The sequence below is a fragment of the Berghia stephanieae genome, chromosome 4 (genome assembly GCF_034508935.2).
Source record: "Berghia stephanieae isolate SIO BIC M18660-M18661 chromosome 4, UCSD_Bste_1.3, whole genome shotgun sequence".
NCBI lineage: Eukaryota > Metazoa > Mollusca > Gastropoda > Nudibranchia > Aeolidiidae > Berghia > Berghia stephanieae.
In genome coordinates, this window is record NC_088363.1 from 76,222,475 (window position 1) to 76,247,299 (window position 24,825).

A 24,825-nucleotide genomic window follows, 5' to 3' on the forward strand; every position below is an offset into this window, starting at 1 on the left:
CATGTTCAAGTACTAAAAGTGCCTTAGAGTTGCTTATATCTCTGTAAAAAATGAAAAACCTCAAAGTCAGACTATATTTTTCCTCCGTTTTCATTTTTAGATTCACATCTTTCCTTTCGAACTGAATAAAACATGGAGAATCTTGGATTTCTGGTGCCTTAAAAATACTTTCTACACTACTTGGCTTTAATATAAGCAAAAAATCTAGGGCCTATAACTGTTACGCAAGAGTCTCTGAAGCTACCCCTACCCCCTAAAATGCGGAGATCAAGCAAAATTGGAAATGTTAGTAGTTGAGCTTAAATGATGTTATTTCTTTGAGGATTATCTTGTGCCTTTTATAAGTTTTATAAAATCATTAAAATATGTCAAATTCAAGTCATTAAATGGCCAAGAAAAGGATAAATTGCATATTTGTCAACATTCTAAGCGTTTTAATTTTAAAAATCACTTAATTTCATTTAACTGAAAGAATACAGCCTAAGTTAGTACTTTTATGCTTGTAAACTACATTTAGAGTATTCAGTAACAAAATAAACTAGTATTAACACTTCTAGTACCATAAATTTTCAGTTGAGTGTTTCTGAAGCTATCTCTAACCCCTATATTAAATAAATCGCCTAAGAGACAAACTTTTGAACAATGGCCTTTCAACTTAATTTTATTTGCCTATTTACACTCACAATAATAAAATATATTGTCTTTGAATAAGAAGAGACAATTAGAGCTGTCACCAATCAAGATTTCATATGAAAAATGGTTTTGGAAAAATAAATATCCATTCACTTATTAATATTGTATATGGATTTTGATAACCTATCCATCTCTTCATTCCCTTATTCTATAGGGTTGCGGGTTCGAGCCCCCATCGCCGCCGCGAAGTTTTTATTCTCTGTTGTCTTCTGCACTTTCCTACCCACTTCATTTCTTGTTGTTATCAACATAAGTGCATGCTCCACTCAATTTTCTGAATTAAAATTCACCCCAAAAACCGGAGCACACTCAATCGTTTCTATGTTACGTGTTTGTGATGAGAATATTGGCTATTAAGCTGAAATGCTTGCCAACTAACTTCGCGGAGTTTGTGTGTATTGAACCCGTGACCTCAAGAAGTCGGGTAGAGAGTGGCTCTTGATAGACACAAAGTTTGAAGCGACATTTTTGGGGTCGTGGATAGCTCATACGGTGGAGTCAAGATATCCCCGACCAGGTCGCGGGTTCGAGTCCCCATCGCCGCCGCAAGGTTTTATTCTCTGTTGTCTTCTGGCACTTTCCTATTCCCTTAATGTCTTCTTATTCTTATATCAATTTTAATCTGTTTAGTTGATATTGTTGTACATTCTCAGCCCCTCTTGGTATGGTCTGTAAGTTAGTGTCAGGGTTCAACATTTAAGTGATGACAATTTACACAGAGATGGATTGTTTTTGCATAGACAGTACTTTTGATTCTGTTTGAATTAGCCCTTTTCCCCTTACTTTCTTTTGGATATCTCGAAGTGCAGAGCTGTTACCTTTCATTTTTGGCGCTGGATTTCAAATATATAGGGCGCTCTGTAGACCCAAATCAACCACAATCATAATCTAAAACTTGTTTCACTTTATTATGATTGACATTAATATCACTTGTATATTAGTTTGAAATTTGGTCGATATCATTTTGTGTTTGGTAAATATAGAAATTGTGTCAGTATTAAGACCCATGACCATGCGATCATCACATAATGGCAAAGGAATTCAATGTAGAATTTCAGGTAAGCAGCAATTTTTAAAACCAATAGCATTACTTTCAAGCGAGGAAAGCAAATTGTTGATCAGCAAACTACAATGCAATGCTATAGAAGACACAGGTCATCATGTTAATATCAACAGGATGATGTTGACACTTTGATTGTATCAATAATGTTTTAAAATGCAACATCTGGCTGAATGTGAATGCAGATGACACCATATAGTGGTTTTTCTGATGTTATTTCTGGGAAATTGAAATTGTGATTATATTTTCTGCTCAAAGTTTAAAAAGACAGAACCAACATTGTGCTCAGTTTGAAGCATAGCACCTATCGCTAGGGAACGTTCACACGTCCTCATCCTTTTTAACCAGCAAGGTCAGGGTGTGGCACTACATACTTTATTAATAATATGGTCTAGGGAAAACACTACCATGATCATTTCGTAAAATTTAGAGACAGATCTTCACTATTAGTATTAGGTAGTGTAGGTACTACACTAGCTCGAATTGCTGAGCAGAACTGATTCACTGTTAAATGATTTGCATGAAAGTGACATCTATGCAGTTATGTGATTAAAATGGTAACATTCGGGGTCCACCGATGTGGTGTCTTGTCACAATTTGTAGTCTTAAATGTGATGATCACAATATTTGGACCCCACAAATTGTCAAATAATGCACGTTGCATTTTAAAAGTCTCTCGACAAAGATTGAATAGCCTATTAGCTCACTTCATTGCATGAAATAAAATTTGATTCAAGTTGCCTGCTGGGGAACAAAAGGAAGCACTGCAAGTACATTGAGCATGGGTGAAGCCATGGTAACACATACGGTATATAGATATTAATGTTATTTTTCACAATTTATTACGGTTAAATGAAATATGTCGTTGAAAATTATTTGCATTTTACATTGATTTCCATCAATTAAACCTTGGTTTTCTGATAACGGTGTTTGAAGAGGTTCTCTGGACCTGTGACACTTTTAAGGCATTTGAGTGCCAGTTAAAAAGCAGACGGTATATAGTCAAAAGGTTTAGATCTCGCTATCATTACATATGCCAAAGAAAAAAATAAGACAAAGGGGACTAGTTCAACAGAAATCAGAAGCAGATCCGAGAGCAGTAGATACATATTATTCCTGTAGTTAGTCTGGAATAACCTGGAAGTCCCACACTGACACTGTGAATACAAAAGGGAAACCTAAGAGGGTTACAAAAGAAGCAGTAGATCAAAAACACAACAATTACATTGTCTATAGTGAAGGGATGATCTACAAAAGAAATGATTATCATCTTTCACAAATATATAATACACTCGTTTCCCTTATGAGCGGCAAACAACGCCTGACAAGGCCCAGGCAAAAACAAAATGGTATCAATTCAAAAGAAAATAGTCAATATGAGGGAGAAAAACGATTTAGGGAGATCGAATAGCGAAGCCGTAGACAGGGGAAGACATTGTCTGTCACCAGAGCCCGACATTCCCCCACGTTTAGGAGAATTCCACCAACCCAATATAACGGTGTTTTGAAATGCAAAAACAGAAAAACATGCATCTTATGTAAAATAACTAAATTATAGGAGAAATAAGTTCAGGGGCTCCTCGGTGTCAATTTATCCCCTCTTTGTCTTCGTCAAAGGAAAATAATAATTCTATTTATTATTTCCCTTTAACAAAAAAAAAAAAAAAAAAGAAAAAAGAAATCATTCTTAGACAGACGTTAAATTTAAAACGGCTGTAATTGTTTTCCCCACGAACCGATTTTGGTGGATTTTTCATGGGAGCTTCAGAACATGGTCTAATTTCATCGGAATAAAAATGAGCTTGGTACCAATTTTTTTGGGTCAAACCTTAAATTTGCCGGATAACTCCTCTCAATGACATTTCCTCCTTTCCCCCTCGGTATTTTATTCTACTCCCACCTCTCGCTCTCACATTCACTCAGTCTCTCTATATCTCTCTCTCTCTCTCTCTCTCTCTCTCTCTCTCTCCTCTCTTCTCTTACATCCTCTTCCTCATTCATCTCTTCCCTCTCCTCCTTCCCCTCCTTCTCACTATGATGCTTTTCTTCCGCTTTTCATTATCCCCCTCACTAATCCATACCCATCCTCCTCTTTCGTTCCCTTATATCCTCTCCACATCCCATTCCTCATAACCCCCATTTCCCCCTCTTCACTCACCATTCCTCCTTCTCCACCAAACCCTCTTCTTACTCCTTCTTTATCGACATTATCCCTATTCCCTCCTATTATTTTTGTTTTATTCCTGCACGTTCAAATTCTGTATTAATCTTTATCCGTTTTACACAACTAGAGCAATATTTTGATGGAATTATTAATACAACAACAGGAGCACGAACAAATTTTGGTGCAAACAATGAGGCGAGCAAAACGTCAGGAGACGACATTAAGACAATTGGGATCTGGTTGATGGTAGTGCTTGTTGTTTTGTTTTCCACTTTCTTCTACTGTTGTGGGAAGAAAGGTAAGTCCCCCCCCCCCCCCCATATATATATATATATATATATTATATTATATATATATATATATATATGTACATATATATATATATATATATATATATTATATATATATATATATATATATATATATATATATATATATATATATATATATATATATATATACTATTAATATATACTAGGCTTGACTCAAATGTCTTGACGCCAATCGGATTTTTTCGATTGTATTGAACATATACTAGTGTACACTATAGATTAAAATGAGCGCAATTTATTCTTCTATTATGTCACCAAATGTTATTTAGCTGCCTTTACTTGTTTTTGAATCATCTTATTTGGAAGAACCCCTTTTCCAAACTGTTTCCAAATATAAATATAAATATATACTAGACTTGACTCATAAGTCTTGACGCCAATCGGATTTTTCCGATTGTATTAAAACATACTATATATAGTCAGATTTGTGATAAATGGCCCGCGTTTATCTTCTTTTTCTCTGCTGTCCTTCAATGCAAAGCTGCAAAAGTTTATATAAACCCCTGAATCAATATTTTTTCATTAATTGTAAAACAGTAGGAAATGATTTCACTTATAACAGCAATATTAGAATCGATAACTGTTAAGGATCGTAACTCATAAATGAATTACAGTACCAAAATTATGACTTTTCCGCTTATCCATTTTGAAGGAATTCGTTAAAATGGAAAGTTCGGTTAATTGAAACTTGAACGATATTCATTCAGTATCTGATTTTGAAGGAACGAATGGCAATCCTTATCTATCAGACATCTACATTTTATAACTATCAATACACATTACTGATGAATACAAATGAAAGTGAACATTACGCACTTTCAACATTATTTTGATTGCAAAATGTATAGAAATAGCTTGTGTTTATGCCAAAGAGGATTACATAATTTTAACTTAAACTGGTCAAAAATAGAAATTCATCAATTTATGATACACCACAAATATAGCATACACCCTAACAACAACAAAGACATACTGGACACATCAATCATCACATTCTAATTACAAGAATGAGGAAAATGAGAAATGATTTCGTGGCATCACTCAATCCAATGAAATGTAATTTTCCTCGAGTTTGCGAAGGTCGCAGCATGCTTTTTCCCAGTCTTTCCTTGTTAAATCATTTATTGCTTCGTAGGTGAGAGCAAATTTGGTGTTCCACCTCTGATCTTTCCCTTTACTTGGGCCAAATGAGCTCGATTGGATTGCGCTCACAGTGATAATGGGGAAGTCGTGCAACCTGATGTCAAAACTCATTGATTAGACAGTCTGCTTTGAAAAATGTTTCCGGTTTGTTTCTTTTCACTAAGAGTATAGTTGGGCCTTTGATAAAAAAAAATGTCTGATTGGAGCCATGAAATTATATCAGTTTTTATAGTTGCCGAAGTTGGAGCATTGAGGTGATCATGGGCCACCGAATTCTGGCGTTGTCCAATGCAATACGGCTGGGTGCTTCGAGGAAAGGCAGCAATCTCACCCTAACGAAAGGAGCGAACGGGGAACCACTGCAGGTGAAGCGGAAGTCCTAGGCGACTTCCCGCATAGCCAGCACAGGCCTCTACTTGTCACAGCGGGGGTGACAATCCCAAAGGTGCAGTCTCTCCCATTCTGCAGATGGAACTTCAGGAAGGCTAACTGGGAGGAATTCCGTTACTTATATCGAGCAGGTCTGCCCTGCTATCCCTCCCAGGTCCGAGAACATATCCAGATTCAACAGGCTGCTGGATAGGAGCATTCAAGCTCCATTCCACGGGGCAAACGGATATTCTACACCCCCTGCTGGACGGAGGAGTCGGAAAAGCTGTACAAGGAGTACAAGCAAACACAGTCCCAGGACGTAGCCGATAGGCTACTTCAGTCTCTGGCAGAAGGAAGGAAGCAACGGTGGCAAGAGACGTGGAAAGTCTCGTCTTTACACACTCGCCGCCACGCGACTGATAAAAAAATTGGATCCTGACCGGAATTTCGCAAAGGCTGCACCGGAGTGTGGGACAGAAATAATTGCCAAGTATATAAAGAACCGCTGCAAACGGGTCGAGAATCAGTCTTTCGAGCGCAATGTCCGCAAGGCATACCGTACGATTTGGGACTCGCTACCTGCGGAGGAGTCGGATTGGACATCCCCTTTCAGGGCCTGAGAAGTGGGTGCAGCCATTTGCGATGTAAAGCAGCAGGGATAAATAATAATAATATTAATAATAATAATAACAATAATAATAATATATAATAATAATAATAATAATAATAATAATAATAATAATAATAATAATAATAAAGTTTATTTGTATAATGCCCAATCCCATTGACAAAACACCTATAGGCGCAAACAATTGTAAAATATCATTATTAACATTTTTGTACGCACCCACACCCATTTATACAAGCGCGGACACACATACACATACCCTCACAACGACACACACACACACGCACCAAAAACGTGCATATAAACAGATATGAAAAATAGCTGTTAACATGAATTATTGAATAAAAATCATGAGACTTTAATTTCTTTTTAAAAGATGGGAATCCACAACCCCGCTCCTAACACTGAATGAGCTTCTACCATACGATCCCAATCCGAAATACCTGGGATTACGCTGGACCGTGGCACCACCGAGCAGTTCATTGGCCTTACAGAGCATATTGAAGCAGGGTTCGAAAAAAAACCCCCAGCAAACTGGTGCTGTATTTATAGACACGATACGGCGCACGATACGTTTGGTGCGAAGGGTTAATGCTCAAAATTGAAAAAATCATAAGGTGAAAAAAGACCAGGAAAGCTCTTCTCATGAATCATGAGGGAAAGACAATTCCACATCGCCCTTGGAGACGCTAAGAGTAAAGTCAGGAAACTAAAGAAAGGGGTCCCTCGTGGATCTGTTCTGGCTCCAATGTTGTTTAATGACTACATTACTTACATGCCAAACACTTCCTCCCGTGACTGAAGTAAAGTCAAGATGTCACCAGACTCAAATCCTACTTTGCAAGTGGTTCCTGAAGATGAACACTTCTAAAACCGTGGCCACTACAGTCCACCTAAGCAGTGGATGATACACCCGTAAACTGAACGTCCTAGTCGGGGACCAGCTTCTCCCACTCAAACCGAATCCAAAACACCTGTTTTTATACCGTTGTCAACTTCGTATTTATTATAGTTTTGAAAACACAAGAGCGGTGTCCAGTCTTTCCAGTCTCCCATATATATATATAGTGTGTAACCGTGTTGTGTATTTATTAGCATGTTTTAGAATTTTTGTATTTTGACTTAGTTGTGATCAAAAATAGGCCATCAATGTTAATTCTCAGGGCGGTTATTGATTAAAAAAAAAAAAATACCTTAATGCCTAACGTTGTCAAATAGGCGTTGGATACGATCTGAAACTTTTAATAAAAATTTACTAGAGGGGCAGATTATTTAAGAGAGGAAGTTGCTATCTGTGTGAAAAAATGGCTGTGTTATCAATAAAATGTTTTTTAATTGTCTGAATACGATAGATTCATGTTTTGAGAACACTGACGGGATGTCGTACTAAATAATAAAATATGTGACCAAACGTCTCAAAACGTTACTATGTCAATGTAAACCAGATGCCGAAAATATAAATGTTCTGTGTTCAACTTGCATCTAAGATCTGCAGACAGGTACATCTGCTAATTCAATGATCTGAATGAAACACCAACTGTGGCCTAGTGCCTAATAACGATGTCATATTCGGGATGAACCACGATGCCTTAAGTAATTTTAGAATTAGGGTTAACGGAAATATGACATTTTAACGTGTATTACTTTAAGTAATTATGTTAATTTTACTCGATGACACATGAAAATTTAACACAAAAATATTGACAATATTACAATAATGAAAATAGATTCAATTTTTATCACATAAATCGACTCGACATATTACCGTTTTGAGGTAATATACGTCACATATACCTCACATGTTCCAATGTTTTTTTTCGTTGTTTTAATATAAATTTGACGGTTGTTTTTGGTTTTTATTTTTTTTATTTTTGGCTTTTGACAATCTGGCATGGCAGTTTTGTTTAGTACATTTGTGAAAAATGAGATGCCGATATCAAGGCTCTAACTAATATTAATAGTCGATAAGTATCACTCGTCATGACAGCTGCCACATCAACTCGTTGAAAATGCAAGGCGAGCATAGCAGTGAGCTATAATCAACCCAAATATTGTTTAGTGTTAAATTAACAAACATTTAATCATCCAGATTAGAGTAACATTCTTTTTTCATATCGATGGATGCGCCGAGTACTTTACAGTTGACGATTATCTAGACTATCCTGTCCTTCCCAAGAAGAAGAACAACAAAAAATCCAGTAAAGTTAAACTTAAGTTCAAACACCCTAATAAAATGCTCTAATATCTACACTACCGTGCTCTGACAACATTACCTTTTTCGTCTGAAACAGAATTATCTTGTTTTGCCTTTTTCCAAATTAATGGTTAAAGTGACTCTCAATTTGCCAATAATTCTGAAACCCTAGACTTAGAACGTCTCGTTGTCAGGTTATGGGTCATTTTCATCTATCGATATATTTATTGAGAAAAACTTCTCTGGTTAAAACGGTAAAAAGGGCATATTGTTAATGTGTGACAGTGAAGTAATACTAACCAGCTTAAAAAATTACCCTGAGGTAATCAATTGGACGATGTTTATGTCAAAAGTGTTTTACTTGATTAATCAACTTGCTGCAATAAAATAAATAGTGTACATCTCTGAACGTATTTCAGTTGGCATCAGGAAAGAAAGGAAAAGGATGCTTAGAAAAGCCAACATAGGAAACATACCATTCATTCCCAATTCCTATCCGACTGGACAGCCTTCCTCGGTAAACGAATACTTACCTGAGCGTGAACCACACCAAGAAGAATCCATGAGCAACCAGAATGCCAGGCACGACTCGTGTTATACTCATCTATATTTAGGTAATTATTTGTCCCCTCTCTCTTCAAAGATAATTCTTAGTGTATCGAAGGGGGTCCCAAATAGCCTAGTTGGTAGAGCACTCACTTCATACACTAAGGGACTGATATCGATCCGTGATGCAGTTGGATTTTTTTTTTAACCCGCGCTCCCCAATTGTCCACTCAGCGGTGATTGAGTAGCTGGGCCTCTTTCATATGGCGCAAGGTATGGCGATAGACTGGTGTTCCATGAAAACGGTAGTAAGCAATTGTTATTGCCCATTTAACCGGGATAAACGGTTTCATTGGGACTTATGGTTTTGGTGGCCTCAGTATACCGTAGAGCCATAACTAATAATAATCAAGGAGAGTCCTTGGTTTTATCCTCAGGGCCACCAGTAAGGCAGAAAGTATCCTATAAATAATCTATGATTTTGTATGGTCCAGTCCATTTCAGTGTAAGGTCCAAAAAATGTCTCAATCCTATTATGACCTCATTTGCATTATTTGTTGCGTTTTTTAAACTCACATTTTGTGCCCCTTTGTATGGACAAACATTTTGAAAATATATGGAAATATAGCCAACGTGTGTACCATCCATACCACAAACGAATTTCAATTGACCTCCCAGAAATCGTCTCCAGACCGACGAGAGGGCATGCATATCGATTGACAATTTCCTGATTGATATCAATCAAACACTCATCTACATTCCCTTTATCCATCTTCTATTAAACTATGGATTCGTTTACCTCATTAGGCATAATAAACTGATAGTCCTGATCTTGTTCATCATTTGATATAACTTTCACAAAATAGCATTCTCAAGCACTGAAACCCATACCATTTCTTATTTTTAAAAATCCTTCACCAATATTTCCTCAAAATTTAAGTTCCTTCATATCGAAGAAGAAGAAGAAGAAGAAGAAGAAGAAGAAGAAGAAGAAGAAGAAGAAGAAGAAGAAGAAGAAGAAGAAGAGGTGATCAGGAGGAAGCAGACGTAAAAGATGTTCTGAGCGCAAGAAAATACTGTTGAGTTTATGTATAGCGAAATCTAAATGTAGAACCTGTGCAAATTAAGCGAATGCTATACTAATTGAGCTGACGGGACCCCATCAGCAGTCCTACGAGACTTTTCTAAAATGTTGTTAGCAACTTGACATCGCTATGACGTTGCTTTGGTAGCCATATATTTGACCCGAATAGTGACATTTGGATTATACAGATCTCTTTCAAAGGCTTTGTAGGGTTTCAAATCACTGCAGAAAATTTAATTGTTGTCATCGGCCACTGAAAGATTTGTATAGAAACAAGCTTCATACGAAATCGCAATTTTCAATTACAAGATGCAGTTTGAACAATTTCATTTAAGAAATATTACATCGTTATAGTAAATCGTTTATTTTTCTCTTTCTTTAATTTATTCTCTATGCAGATAATGACGGTGATTCATGTGTACAGTCATCACAAAATTATGTGGAAAACCAAAGGCAAACATCACGAGTAAGGAACAACGATGATGAAGTTTTAAATCTTCCACCCAGGAGCGGTCCAGGATATCAATCGGAAGCACATGACTATGACCAAGCAACATTTATTCGTGAACACTCTTATGAAGAAATAAACGTCGATTCTGATGGTTACTGTAGACCTGTGTTTTTGACTGCGGACGTCTGCTCTGCGTGATGCTATACGATTTTTTTATAACTAATGGATTTTTTGGCCAATGACGACTGTTTTGAATTATGTAATACTATTTTTATCGTTATCAGAAATTATGATTATTGTTAGACCTATGTTTTGGCTACTGACCTCCTTCTTGAATGTTATACAATTTTAGACTGATTTTGGGAATTATATTGGCCCGAAATGGAAACTCGGAGTTCACGAGGTGTTTACTCTTGGTCAAGTGATCAGCCAGGCGGATATAACATAACACACAAATATGTGTATATATTGAACGTTTATAGTGTGACTTATATAAGTTAATGAGAACTAATCAACAAAATGATTGTCTAAAAACAATAACGGAAGAATAAGAAGAAAATAATATCTCGTGCAGAAGAGACGTGCCAATCCCTTTGTTTGTGAGGCAAGAGTTCAACAATACAAACTTCTTGTTATAGAGCATGGTTGATTCATCTCAAACTGAAGTATTTTATCAAGATAAAAACAGCTTGAAAGTCAAATACAACATAAATAAAAAGGCATGTTTTGAGGCCAAATTATATTTGAGGCACAAAAAAAAAAACAACAAATAGACACACAAGTATGCCAATGTACTTTTTTATCCCTTGATGATTGTGATTTTTTTAAAATCAATTTTTAGGAGGAAATAGCCAATGGCATCATTTGTTCGAGATAATATATCTATTGTCTTACCATGTTTCTTTACTTTTTTCTTTTGATTTCTTAACGCAAATTTTCGTTTTTCTTGCAAATAAATCTTATCATGCAATTTTCCCATGACAGTTAAATAAGTTTGTATGTACTAAATTGGTTGCTTTTGAATGGAAAAACTGAAATGTTGAGTCAAAATTATAATAATGAAATAACGTTATTTGAAAATATATTGAAAGCAAGACTTAAGGGGTTCAATGGTGAAAAATACAATTCCACAAAACCCATATTTAATTATCGTGATACAATGATGATGAGAATGATGATGGTGATGATACTGATGATGATGATGATGATGACGACGACGACGACGACGATGATGATGATGATGATGATGATGATGATGATGATGATGAAAATGGTGATGTACTTGTAAAATAAACCCGAATATATCCTTTTCGTAGAGGGCTCAATATAGATGTATCACAATGTTTTACTTATTCTAACAAAACATTCGTGAGAGGAGATCTCAAATTTACGTAAATGGGTGTAATACTAACATTTACTTGTACACGACAATACATTCCTCAAAAAGCGAAGACTCAAGACCTTGAATATAGTATAAAGTTTGAGATAAATCAAAAGAGTCTAGACCTTGAATAGCAAAACGTCCGAGATTAATCAAACTAGTCTAGCCTAGAATAGCATAAAGTTTGAGATAAAAACTGTATGTTCTCTCTGGATTGTTATGAGCTCATAATTGTTATGGAAATACTCTCAAACCAATGCGAAATATACTCCATTACAACAATGTTAAATCAAGCCGATAATTGGGTTCGGTTACCAGACCTGCTAATATGTGTATATTGCCTTTAACATATGATATTATTAACACGTCTGTACAATAGTACTCTTGAATGTAATATCTCCTAACAGGTGTAATGTCTCGTTCTGTTTTATATGTTACATGTTGCTGTTGGTCAAGAACCCTTTGTAGAGAGCTTGGAGCACATTTGGTGGATATTGCGCTAAACAAAGGCTCAAGTGTTTTGTTTCGTTTGTTAAAAAGGCATATCTAGTCAAAATATCAATAAATTTTCTTTTCATTAATAAAACAAAGAAAATAAATCTTTTCAATTGAAAATATGAAAGAACACTCTTGCGTAAAAAAAGTCAGTAAAATAGTCTCTACTCAAAAAGTGTCCTTATTTCTTATAAACATAAAGCACGTTTTGTTGATTTCCGGATCCACTTTTATAAATAGAGCATTTTTGTTATTCTGCCAATCCTTCCCTCGCCCATGCTGTCAAATTCTATTATAAACATGTCCATTGAGAACTGGATAGATCAATTGTTAACATGCCATAATAATCAATTATTTATAACTCTGAGTTTGCATCAGGTGTCGCCTCTCCATCAACAACACACTTTGTTTTGTCAAAGTCGAATAGATCAGAGCCTTCAAAATTTGCAGTTGTGGCATTGATGTAAATTGTGTCTCTGCTGCCGTCTGGTTGATCTAAGATGTACATTTCAGGTAAGCAGGTGACCTCGTCCACAACAACGGTCATAACAGACACAAGACCCGGCACTTCCTGTGAAAGCGTATAAAAATATTGCTGTTTAGTTTGAAACGGTATATGAAAGAGAATTAAGAGAAGAAGATGAGAATAAGGAAAGAGCAGTAGCAGGAGGAGGGGGAGTGGGATGAAAAGAGGATTTTGAAGATAAAAAAAGAAAGAGGGGGAGGAAGAAAAGGAGGCAGTGATGATGATGATGATGATGATGATGATGATGATGATGATGATGATGACGACGATGATGATGATGATGATGATGATAATGTTGAAGAAGAAGAAGAAGAAGAAGAAGAAGAAGAAGAAGAAGAAGAAGAAGAAGAAGAAGAAAATCAAGAACCAGAACAACAGCAAGAGTAAGAAGAAGAGGAATGGTTAATCTTGAGAAAGAGGAGAGAAGTAAGTGGGAGGGGAAAAGGAGGAGATCAAGAGAGAGAAAGAGAGAGAGAGAAGGAGAGAGAGAGAGAGAGAGAGAGAGAGAGAGAGAGAGAGAGAGGGAGAGAGAGAGAGAGAGAGGGGGGGGAAATGAACAAACACGAAACATCACCAATATTTGTGGAGGTGATAATTATCACCTCATTTAAAATACAATCTCTCAGGAATAACCATTGTAAAGCTTGATATGGACAGACGTGTACTAGTTTGCAGGCCTGGTAGCCCAAATTGCTATGGACTCATTGTTGTAATGGAAATTTCACTCAAAAGCCAACGCGAGATACTATCCATTACAGCAATGTTAAAACAAGCCCATCATTGCATTAAGTTTTCTACCAAAAATATGAAGACTACACATATGGGTTTATATCGTATAAAGCTGGCTACAGGCTGAAGCATATCAAATACAATTGAAAATGAGATACTTGTTATGATAAAAATCAGATTTGTGGTCAAGGAATTTAGTTTATGAGATTCATAGTTATGGTTTTTATCTTTATTTCAACAAAATCAAGCAGACTGATGGACATTATTTCAAACGCATTGTAAGACAGCAAAATTGAGTGTGTCAAGTCGAGATTTTCTACGATCTTCATCCGCTTATCTTAATTTATTTTTCCCGAAACTAAAGTAGTTTCTCCTCGCACATACGGAACTGTTTTTTTTTTTTTTGTTTGATTTTTTTTTTCTGTTCGTCCTATTCCTAAAGCAAAGACTATAAACTTTCCAGGTGCTTAGTTAGAAAGCAGTTACGACGTTTCGTTTAATAAGTATTCCTATTTAGTTATCACCTGTCACAATATGATTTCACTTTAGTTCCACATGCTATGATGATCTCGACTTACGCGTCCACGCATCCCGCCTTTGAGAGGAAGGTTTTATTGTTTGTTTGTCTTTTTTTTTATTGTTGTTTTTTTGTTTGGGGAAGGGGCGTGTTGCTAGAATTTGAAGATGAAACAACCTTGGTACCAAAACCGATTGTTGAGAGAAGCCATCCTTTACTGTTCTCGTTTTGATCGTGGTATCTCTAACGACGTATCATTCCCTTTCCCATACGATGGACAAAAAAAAAAGCCTCAAAGTCGACCTGCATTAGTCTGTCGCACCAGACCATATATGTCTAAGGTCACAACCCCCAATCTTAACTTCCTTATGAAATGAAACCTACCGCTATATTATGCGAAATAGAGGCGAGGAAGTTTTCTACCTCGGGTAACCGTATTCTTCCAAATTTACCTCCACATTGTAATTGCATCCCTTATGATATCAGGGAAACTAAGTCATTGTGACTTCATTCGGTTCGTTGTTGGGGCCCAAACTAGTATGCGTCTTTATTTTTCTCTGCCAGTTTTAAGTTATCATCTCTTGCCGGACGTCTGGTGGCGACACTCAATTCCATTTGACAGACAGGTGCAGCCCAGCTGCCTGTCTCTTCCCTTGTGACTCACAGATCTATCGGCATTTTCTTTCAAGATCCTGTAGTCCGATAGACCCATTTGCAATATCCCTTTATATTCTAGGCCCAAAGATCCGGTGCCACCTTGCACAATTATTTAAGGGATCCAGTTTTTAACCTACCTGTGTCTCTACTTTGCCGTGGTGTGGCGACTTGCGTGCCGTATGGCCTGACTAAAGGAGACACCCTGGACCATGGCCGGACGACACCATCTCGTAACACGAACACATTGAAGCAACCAACTAGCAATTACCTATCGGGACCACGACGAGAGTGATGGAGACAAGGGATAGCCCAAAAGATTTCGAAAATGGTGGAGTAATCCAGCCAACTGTTCGGATCCAACTCGGAGAGGCGATGGGCACCACCGAGCCATTCAAGCCCACTGAAAGGACATGAAAAACAGACACAACCAAAGCAACATACCGGTCGAGGCCCGGATCAACAACGACCGGGTTCACCATTGCCAAACTCCAGGGTGGTAGTGATAAGTCAGTTACTGAAGCCACATACTCTATCTAACTACCAAGTACGCGAGTTACCATAGATGCCTGGAACGTTAGAACCCTATACGCAACAGGGAAATCAACAGAATTAACACACGAACTTGAGAAATATAGATTGAACATTATAGGTTTGTGTGAAGTGCGCTAGACGGGGTTTGGCGAGACAACAACTACAGACGGACATAAGATGTGGTTCTGTGGAGACGACACACTCCACCAACATGGTGTAGCTTTCACAGTAAAGAAAGTACACACTAATGCTGAATGAACACCAGTATCAAGCAAATTAATATCGAATTGCAGCACGCCCTCAAAACCTAACGATCATACAGGCATACGCCCCAACTTCTGACTATAGCGATGAAGAGATAGAGATATTATATGAACGAGTGGAAACAACATTGGCACAGGCGCCGAGAAAAGACGCATTAATAATACAGGGAGACTGGCAATCAAAAGTAGGAACCGATGCATAAACCAACTGGAAGGAACTGTTGGACGCTTTGGGATAGGTACTACGACCTATTCTACTGTTTAAGACTTCTAGAATTTGCCAACGCCCACAGAATGACCCTTTTAAACACATTACGCCCATATAAACCATCACGAAACACGAACTGGGACTCTCCTAATGTTACAAGTCATAATCAAATTGACTTCATCCCCACACCTCAACGCTTCAAATCCAGCATTTATTTATAAAGCCAAAACAAGAAAATACCCTGGAGCTGACATTGGAAGTGGGCATAATCTTGTACTGTTCACCATTCAATTACTTGGGAGTGTTGCTCACCAAAGATGGGACTAGCACAGCAGAGGTGAAAGCTATAATTGGAATGGCAACAGCAGCCATGACATGACATGGAAAAGCAACATTCATTTTGGAGTAAAGTTAAAATTATACAGATCGCTGGTACTATCCATCCTGCCCTATGGCTGTGAAGCACGGACTCTCAAAGCAGATCTAGATAAGCGAATCTGTGCTTTTCAAAATAAGAGCTATTGGAAACTCCTGAGAGTTCCTAATTCGGACCAAAGGACAAAAATGGTATTCTAGAAGAGGTAGGGGATCGAGCAGGAGGACAGGAACCACTACTGTCGATAGCCAAACGAAGGAAATTGTCATGGTTCGGACACACTGCATTACTATCATGCAGGGCACTGTAGAAGAACAGATGAGGAAAACAGAAAAAATATATGGCAAGACAACATCAAAGAGTGAACAGGCCTGGATCTTAATAGCCTTCTGGAAAAGGCCAGAGACCGTGACGAATGGCGTAAGATTGTGAAGTCTGCATCCCGCAGTGAGTGAGTGAGTGAGTGAGTCTTTTTAATGACTTGGCGGCAGGGGTTTATCAAGTCAAAACTTTCCAATGTGCCGTTATTGCTATATTAAGTAATTAACTGATACAGCTAGATAATGTGATACATTGTGATGGAAATGCGGTCCCGCTAACTGGAATTTCCATGATTTGATTTACGTTTGGCATTAAAAAAATGCCTAAGCAGAAACGTTGAACTTTGGAATTTTGGACTTTATCATATTATATCTTATCTTATATCAACCCTACTTTGGGGAGTGAGGTATAACTACTGTTAGAGTCTAGAACATCCACATCATTTGTGTTTTTACTTGACGATGAAGATTCTATCTTTGTCCTGGAGTGAAACTACTTTCTTTTGCTCATGCCACTACTGGAATCATATATATAGGAGTTAATTTGTATAGGGGACTTTTTTAATTTGTAAATCCTCTGTCTGAGCGGAGTTTTAAAAAAATACTTACTTATTGTTGATGCACTCCTTTCTTATGAGCACCCTTACCTGACACTTTGTATGGTCTCATACTGGGCTCATGTGTAGTTTTCCTGGGAGGTTGGGGTGGTCTCCTTGAATCACTCCTCTTTGTCTTTTGTTCTGAGACGCTTTTGCTGCCGTACATTGATAAACCTTTGTTTTTATCTGGTCAGACTTTTTTAAAAATCCAAATAGATAGCTACTGTGTTTTGTGTTAGCCTACTATCTTCATTTTCCAAGGCGTTGATATTATATAAACATGTTGCAAACGTCATTAAACTTAAAACGAAACAAATCTTACTTTAAAGTCTCCTCCGACAAAAGCTCTGTTGAATTGCCAGCCATTGAGATAACGCCATCCCTTCCCGTCTTTCCCACGGACTTGATACCTCAAAGATAACTCTGCATCATCAGGGACACACTCCACATCGGCCATTTCTGCTGGTATGGAAAATGCTCTAAAGAGGGAAATGAAAGCAATACATATGAAAATAGACAGGTAAAATCAATAAAATTCAATGTTTTATGAACGTTAACAAAGAGTAATATCCACTTATAATGCTCAAAATAAAGAGGCCAAACGTTCAACCAATGAGTTACAAACCCAGTGTCATGCCTGTAAAGCGAAAAATAAATTCTTATATTAAGATTGGGAGATGCCTGCATTTGTATTTCCCATCCCCTTAAAAAGATATTCCATTCCAAATGGGGGATATCCATGTCACAAATAAGGGCAAACAAAGAGACCATCGTGTCCTAGCAGTGACACAGAAACACTTTTCTCCATTCGTGAGATCCATTATTTTACTTGACGATAAAGATTCTATCTTTATCCTGCCCAAGCACCGTGCGACTTTCCTTATCCTCAAAAACTAAAATGGCACTGAAAGGACATCCTTTTGAAAGCTGTGTTGACGTTCGGAGAGAACATTAGAGGGTGCTTCGCGTGGTAACCGGTAGAGAGCTGCAAGGGGTGTTTCATTCTCTTTTGGATCGTTGGTATTGGTGTGTCAACTGTCGAGGTGACTTCTGTGAAGGCCTCAATAAAGAATAATATCCTTTCAGTGAGTAATTATCATGTGATGAGAACAGATTGTACGTAACTCTTATAATATATCAGCTCATGCAAGTGGTGATCTCTAAGAGCACATATTCCTCTCCGAATGGTAAGACATATCCTCTGTATATATCTAAATCGTAGCATGTCCAGTCCCGTTCTGGGAAGTTTCGTGCCAGTACAGCATTTAAACAACTGGCAGTCCTGCCCCTCTAGTCAACCACGAGAATGAAGGCCTGACTGTCATGACTTTGCCACAGCGCTCGACAAAAGAAAGGTCATAAATCAAAGATACTCGGATAGTCGGTAAAATAAGTGAAGCACAAAACAAGTGTAGAACAAATAAAATAGTGTGTGGGGCAGAAAATAATTAAAGCCTTTTATCAAGTTTGATAAACTCATCGACTTGTTCCTCACATGCCCCGTTTCTTTACCCTTCACTTCACCCTTGTTTAGCATTACTCTTTGACCCTATATTTGATCACGAAACCATGATTTTTATATATTTTCCCTGTCCTCTTAATAACTTTTTGACACTTCCTTTCTTTCACACAGTTTTTGTTCTCCGTTTCATTTATCACCTGAAATCTAATCTAAGCAACAGCTAGATTGGTACAGTCCTTGTCTCGCAAGCAGAAACAAAAGGATTAGTTTTGATCTCGAACTGTGGAAGTGTTTTGTTTTTCTGATCCCTCACTCTGTCACTCAGCAGTGGTTAGACGTTTTGAAACTCATCAACTTGTCGAAAAAGGTGTTTTAGTTCATTCCGTGTAAAGCAGTAATGTATACTTTTTTAATGGGGTAACCTTGGCAATTTAACCGTTTAACATAATATTTTCATATGAGGCAGATTTTAAAATAGTTTCAAACAATGACGTTTATTTGTTCTGGGAATGGTTTAGTGGCTTAATTTTAATTACCTGCATCCATCTTTGGTAACTTGATACATGAGTAGTTTTTCTGAATCATAAAAACGCTTTTCGAATCCCAGGTCATGGAGAGCCCTTTTATTAGGAAAATCCCCGTAGCTCTTATAAGGATGAGACCCCTGTAGAAATAATGAAGCAGACGAGATATGCAAATGTCTTGATCCAAAAATAGATCATAAAATGTAGCTCATCAATTATGAAAACAGAAAGCCATCTACGAATAAATTCATGCACAAACAAATTAAAATTAATTATGCAATCGTCCGAATGGTATAATGTAACGTGTACTCATTTGCCAATAATATGTCGTACAGGAATGTAATAATATGCCTTTCACATGAATTATCAACTAGCGTTTTGATATAGTAGGTTCGTTATTCATTTTACTTGTTTGGGCCATTAAAATGAAAAGTGTGATTCAGTTTTGAATGGATAGTTTACTGTTTGGGTGTAAATAAGTGGACACCATTCTCCTGTTTCGTTGTCTCAAAATAATACTGATTATTTTTTTAAAACGCAAAAATTGCATTGGTATGTATTGACTGTATACGAGTCGTTTAAAAATGGGTTTTACATTAATTGTTTTCGATAACTTGACCATGACACCACAAATTTAATCTATAGATTACCACAATGTCAATCGGCCGACGAGTACTTATTTGCAGCTCTCACAAACACAAATTGTACACACACACACACACACACACACACACACACACATATATATATATATATATATATATATATATATATATATATATATATATATATATATATAGACTAGTAAAAAGCCCGCAATTTCGCGGGGAAAGAACTATTTTCATTCGATTTTGCCTGAATCATTTTCTTGATTATCTTGATTACGATTAGATGCACACTTTAATCGATGTGCTTGTCGCTGCCATGCTTTATTCGGCATGATTTTAGTTTATCAGTCAGTAGATATCAATATCAATAAGTCACAAGTTTTTATCACGCTTGACTTGGGAGGCCTTCCGAAAGCTCCTACAAAGGGAAACAACTTAAAAAATATTCCGTCAACTAACCCCAAGAAAAAATAAAACCTAGAGTACCTTTAACTAACCCTAATAGGAAAATAAACACCCTAGCATTATGACTAACCCTAATAGAAAAAAACCCTCGGCCTGCTTTGCATTACCTTTCAATACTTCACAAATTAAAATGGCGGCCGAGAATCAAAACAATAGTCAAATTGGGAAATTTTAAACTTTCACAAATCTATCAAGGTTTGTTCTAGAGTTTTAAAAATGCTTCTATATTGAATTGAATAAATTGAATAAATAAACGCCTGACAAAAGATCAACGGTGAAAATACAAATTGAAAGAATACTGGGGATGTAGGAGCTTTCGGAATATCTCCCCTTTACCTAACTTATGTGAGGTCAAATGAAAATCTGAAGCAGACGCGAATAATATCAAGTTTGTTCGGGCTAGAAGCTAGACAGATACAATGGACAGTTTGCCGACAACGTTTAACTAAATATTTCCCAGGGCAATAATTATCACATCGATGGCGTAAAAACGACCGTTATATCAGCAGTAATATTAGTAGACGTTGTTAATCGGTGAAACTTGTTTAAAATTTGTGTAAATCCGAATACCTTCATGTGATCAAGTGAATAATATCACTATGAATGCCACGATTTGCTGAAAAATGCCAACACACACACACACATTTATACACCACACACAAACACACACAAACACACACACACACGCACACACACAAACATACACGCAATTAGAACATACTACTACATGACAACACTGATCACCGCTAAATCAACAACACAACGGAAGTAATAATAATACTTGATGTCATAAATAGATGACGTAAACTGACAACTTTTAACTGTGTCAAAATTAGTTGATTTTGAGAGAGTTAGTGTCGTCGGTACATATTTTATAATATATGTTTGACTCAACGAACTTTCAAACTGACTTTAAATTATAAATGGAAATCAAGTTATCTGTTTATCTATCTGTAAAAAATACATTTCTAATTTTCAAATCTTTCAGTAGAGTTGTGCGCCGTATCATTTTGTTATTGACTCAAATAAGCACAATGTTCTCCACAATGCTATATTTTTTAAAGAAAGGATATATATATATATATATATATATATATATATATATATATATATATATATATTATCTCACATTTTAACAAAAAAGAGGTTCTCATACATATACATATACATATCCATATGTATCTAAATCCATTTACGTTTCAAATTAGTTGGCTCTGTATTATTCAACGGAGCCTTGAAATCCGCGAGATCGTGAAAGAAAATGTGTATCATCAAGATTTGATCACTTGATACTTTTAAAAAATCAAAAGTCAATTGCCCTAAATCCAAGTCGTTGTCTGAAAATCAGCTTTTATATTGGGTATTATCCATCAAATTGCCAAAAATTCCTATAAAAGGCGTGATTATTTCTTTCCAACAGAGACAACACTATTATCGGCTGGGTACCTATTTTACACCTGAATGTGTTGACAAAGTATGAATTAAGATCCTTTTCCGAGGACCAAAGTTTGCACTACCCACAACGAGATTAAATCCTTCGATAAAAGCAACCTGCAAGTCGGGAGTCTCATGTCATCATCCTAGAACGTAGCGCAATATCAAAGTTGGTACCAACTCATACTTACATACAAGCTGGATTCTACACGTGCATCTGATGCCATTTGATCGGGGAAGCAGCAAGGTTTGGAACGATGTTTATCCACTCTGTCAGTCCCTTGGGAGACAATCGGGCAAAGTAGCAACAGAGCTACAATTATCTTGTCCAAGTCAAACATAGTGACTCTCTGATAATCTGAAATCGGTGTTACGTATTATTTATCTTAGATTGGAAACAGATCCACCAAAACAAGCTCACAACAATGAAGAAGAAGAAGAAGAAGAAGAAGAAGAAGAAGAAGAAGAAGAAGAAGAAGAAGAAGAAGAAGAAGAAGAAGAAGGAGGAGGAGGAGGAGGAGGAGGAGGAGGAGGAGGAGGAGGAAGAAAGGGGAGGAGGTGTTGTTGGTGGTGGTGGTGGGGAGTGTAGTGCATGTTTGAGAAAATGCAAGGCGGCCCGAAGTACCGTAATTTAATTAAACTTTTGCAATAATCTCTTCAGATTTAACGTTATGTGCTAAATATACTGCATTAAAAATAACTGCATTATAACGACCAATTCTCATATCTAAGAAAATTTAAGAATTATAGAAAGGTAAAAATGAATGGAATATAACACTATTTGTTTGCGTACCACATCACCAATCCGGTTGATAGTACTTTTTATCTTACTCGTTTTATTTCTTTTTAAATAGAAACAGAAGAAAACAAGTAGGTATTATAATAAAAGTGTCGAGTCTTTAGACCGACGGGCTCATGTTTGCAGTTCTGATAACCCAAATTGTTATGGGGTCGTTGTTGTAATGGACATACTCTCAAACCAACGCAAAATATACTTCATCACAACAATGTCAAAACAAGCCCATAATAACTGCGTTCGGCTATCAGACCGATGTGGAAGTAGCTCACGGATGAGGGCCAGACGTGTTCGTGGTTCCTTTTACATTAAACGGTCAGAAACACTCACCTGTTCATCTACTTCCAGTTATATTTTTCATAGATAAAGGCGAAGTATTCGATAAATATAATAATATCATATCAATGTGACGCAACGATTTTAGACTATAAGAAAATCAAACTTACTTTGCACACAAGCGTCTTACCCAAATGAGTGATGGCATGGAACCGCCAAGGTAATGTTTCAACAGCCGCCGTAGTCTAGTTATGCGAATTTGAATGCCATTTAAAATGTATTCCTCGAAATGATAAGGTGTGCTCCAACATGTTTCCATCAAACATATGTCGCTTAATTAAAATTCCATGTCAAAAGTGAATATTTATGTATATATGTACAGCATTTCATGAATAATTTTATTCCAACGAATAAAGTCATAAACAGCACAGTTTTAGCATATCAGCGCATAAATTACAGTAAAAATCAACTAATCCAAAATAAAATTAATTAGATGGCCAAACCAAATCAAAATAATGCTGATAAACTGAAAAGAATCCGAAATGCTCTCTCTCTCTCTCTCTCTCTCTCTCTCTCTCTCTCTCTCTCTCTCTCTCTCTCTCTCTCTCTCTCTCTCTCTCATGATATAATAATAATAATAATAATAATAATAATAATAATAATAATAATAATAATAATAATCATCATCATCATCATATAATAACATCAATAATAATTAAATAATAACAATAATAAGTGATAATAATAATAATAATAATAATAATAATAATATAATATAATAATAATAATAATAATAATAATAATAATAATAATAATAATAATATGATGATGATGATGATGATGATGATGATCACGATGAAAACAACATCAATTGTTAATACAACCACCATGCCTAGAAGTGAAACTCACCAACTACCAAAAATACTAATGGCAGTGAACTCCATACATTTTGGGGTGGCATGAGAAAATGTCCTATCAGAAAATGTTTTCGAGCCTTTTTTAGGTACACTAAGAAGGAGTTGATTTCTAGATCTTTGGGATCGAGGATGATCATAACGACACGTCGTTTGGTTAAAATATTTAAAACACGTAACTGCAATTTTGTATATAACTCTCTACTCGACAGGCAACCAGTGTAGTGCCCAAAACAGCGGTGTAACATGATCATTCTTCCTCTTTTTCATAATTATTTTGGCAGCATGATTCTGTATGCGCTGGAGCCTGTTTAGCAGCAAGCTGGGAATGTTATACATTGATGAAGTTAAAGTATTGCAATAAACAATCCTAGAAAATATAGAGGATGAAACAAGTGTTTGAATAGAGTTTTGATCTAAAAATCTAGCAAGTTGTCCAATTCTTCTACTTTCAAAGTACAAAGTTTTACATGAGCCGTCAGTGTGATGCTTCATGATGAACATGAGGTCAAAAAATACTCCTAAGTTCTTAGCTTTGTCCGTAAAATAAACTTTTTCGTTTTCAATTAGATACCAGAAAGAATGATTCATATCATTGAAGATATTTTTCAGGTCGTAATATAGAATTTCTGTAATTTCTTCGTTCATTTTAAATTTATTTATAACCATCCAGTTCTTAACATTATCCACACAGTTCTCCATTGCTTGAACCAATAGGCTCACATCAGACGGCTTACATGATTTATAAAGCTGAATATCATCAGCGTCCATATGGAAATTAATGTCATGCCTGCTAATAATATCGCCTAATGGTTGCGTGTAAAGTGTGTACAATAAAGGCCTCAACACTGAACCCTGTACTCCATGAATAATGATTGAATGTGAACGATCATTTAGATACGACTCAAACCACTTAAGTACATTTCCAGACAGTCCGAAAGATTCAGAGAAGAATTTGACAAGTATTGAGTAGTCGATCGTGTCAAAATGCCGCACTCAGATCCAGAAAAGCAAGAATAGAAACTTTGCCTTCATCAACCGCTCAGAGAGGATCATTTTGAATTTTTGTTAATGCGG

The 24,825-nt window shown here is 36.5% G+C and overlaps 3 protein-coding genes across 9 annotated transcripts in view; 1 reads left to right on the plus strand and 2 right to left on the minus strand.

Annotated features, from left to right (window-relative positions):
- LOC144971262 (uncharacterized) overlaps positions 1–11,650 on the plus strand; it is a 38,524-nt gene extending 26,874 nt beyond the window's left edge. For 3 of the 6 annotated variants that reach the window (XM_078911860.1, XM_078911859.1, XM_078911856.1), the window contains 3 exons: positions 4,045–4,215; positions 9,006–9,200; positions 10,615–11,650. In XM_078911860.1, coding sequence (XP_078767986.1) covers positions 4,045–4,215; positions 9,006–9,200; positions 10,615–10,865 — 617 coding nt within the window. In that variant the 3' untranslated portion in view covers positions 10,866–11,650. The remainder of the gene's footprint in view (positions 1–4,044; positions 4,216–9,005; positions 9,201–10,614) is intronic. The other 3 variants (XM_078911862.1, XM_078911858.1, XM_078911861.1) reach the window with 1 other exon arrangement.
- On the minus strand, positions 10,560–23,303 carry LOC144971263 (uncharacterized). Of its 2 annotated transcripts, none has more exons than XM_078911864.1 (5): positions 23,025–23,303; positions 21,954–22,120; positions 19,268–19,395; positions 17,592–17,748; positions 10,560–13,114 (listed from the first exon to the last, which is right to left on the minus strand). In XM_078911864.1, the coding sequence occupies exons 2-5, from the start codon at positions 22,101–22,103 to the stop codon at positions 12,899–12,901; spliced, it is 651 nt and encodes a 216-aa protein (XP_078767990.1). In that variant the 5' UTR covers positions 22,104–22,120; positions 23,025–23,303; the 3' UTR covers positions 10,560–12,898. The 2 variants fall into 2 exon arrangements, with proteins under 2 accessions (XP_078767990.1, XP_078767991.1); XM_078911865.1 differs by having other exon boundaries at positions 23,005–23,113.
- A 646-nt stretch (positions 23,304–23,949) lies between these two features.
- On the minus strand, positions 23,950–24,519 carry LOC144971848 (uncharacterized). Its single transcript, XM_078912925.1, has one exon. The coding sequence runs from the start codon at positions 24,517–24,519 to the stop codon at positions 23,950–23,952; it is 570 nt and encodes a 189-aa protein (XP_078769051.1).
- Positions 24,520–24,825: the final 306 nt, after the last annotated feature.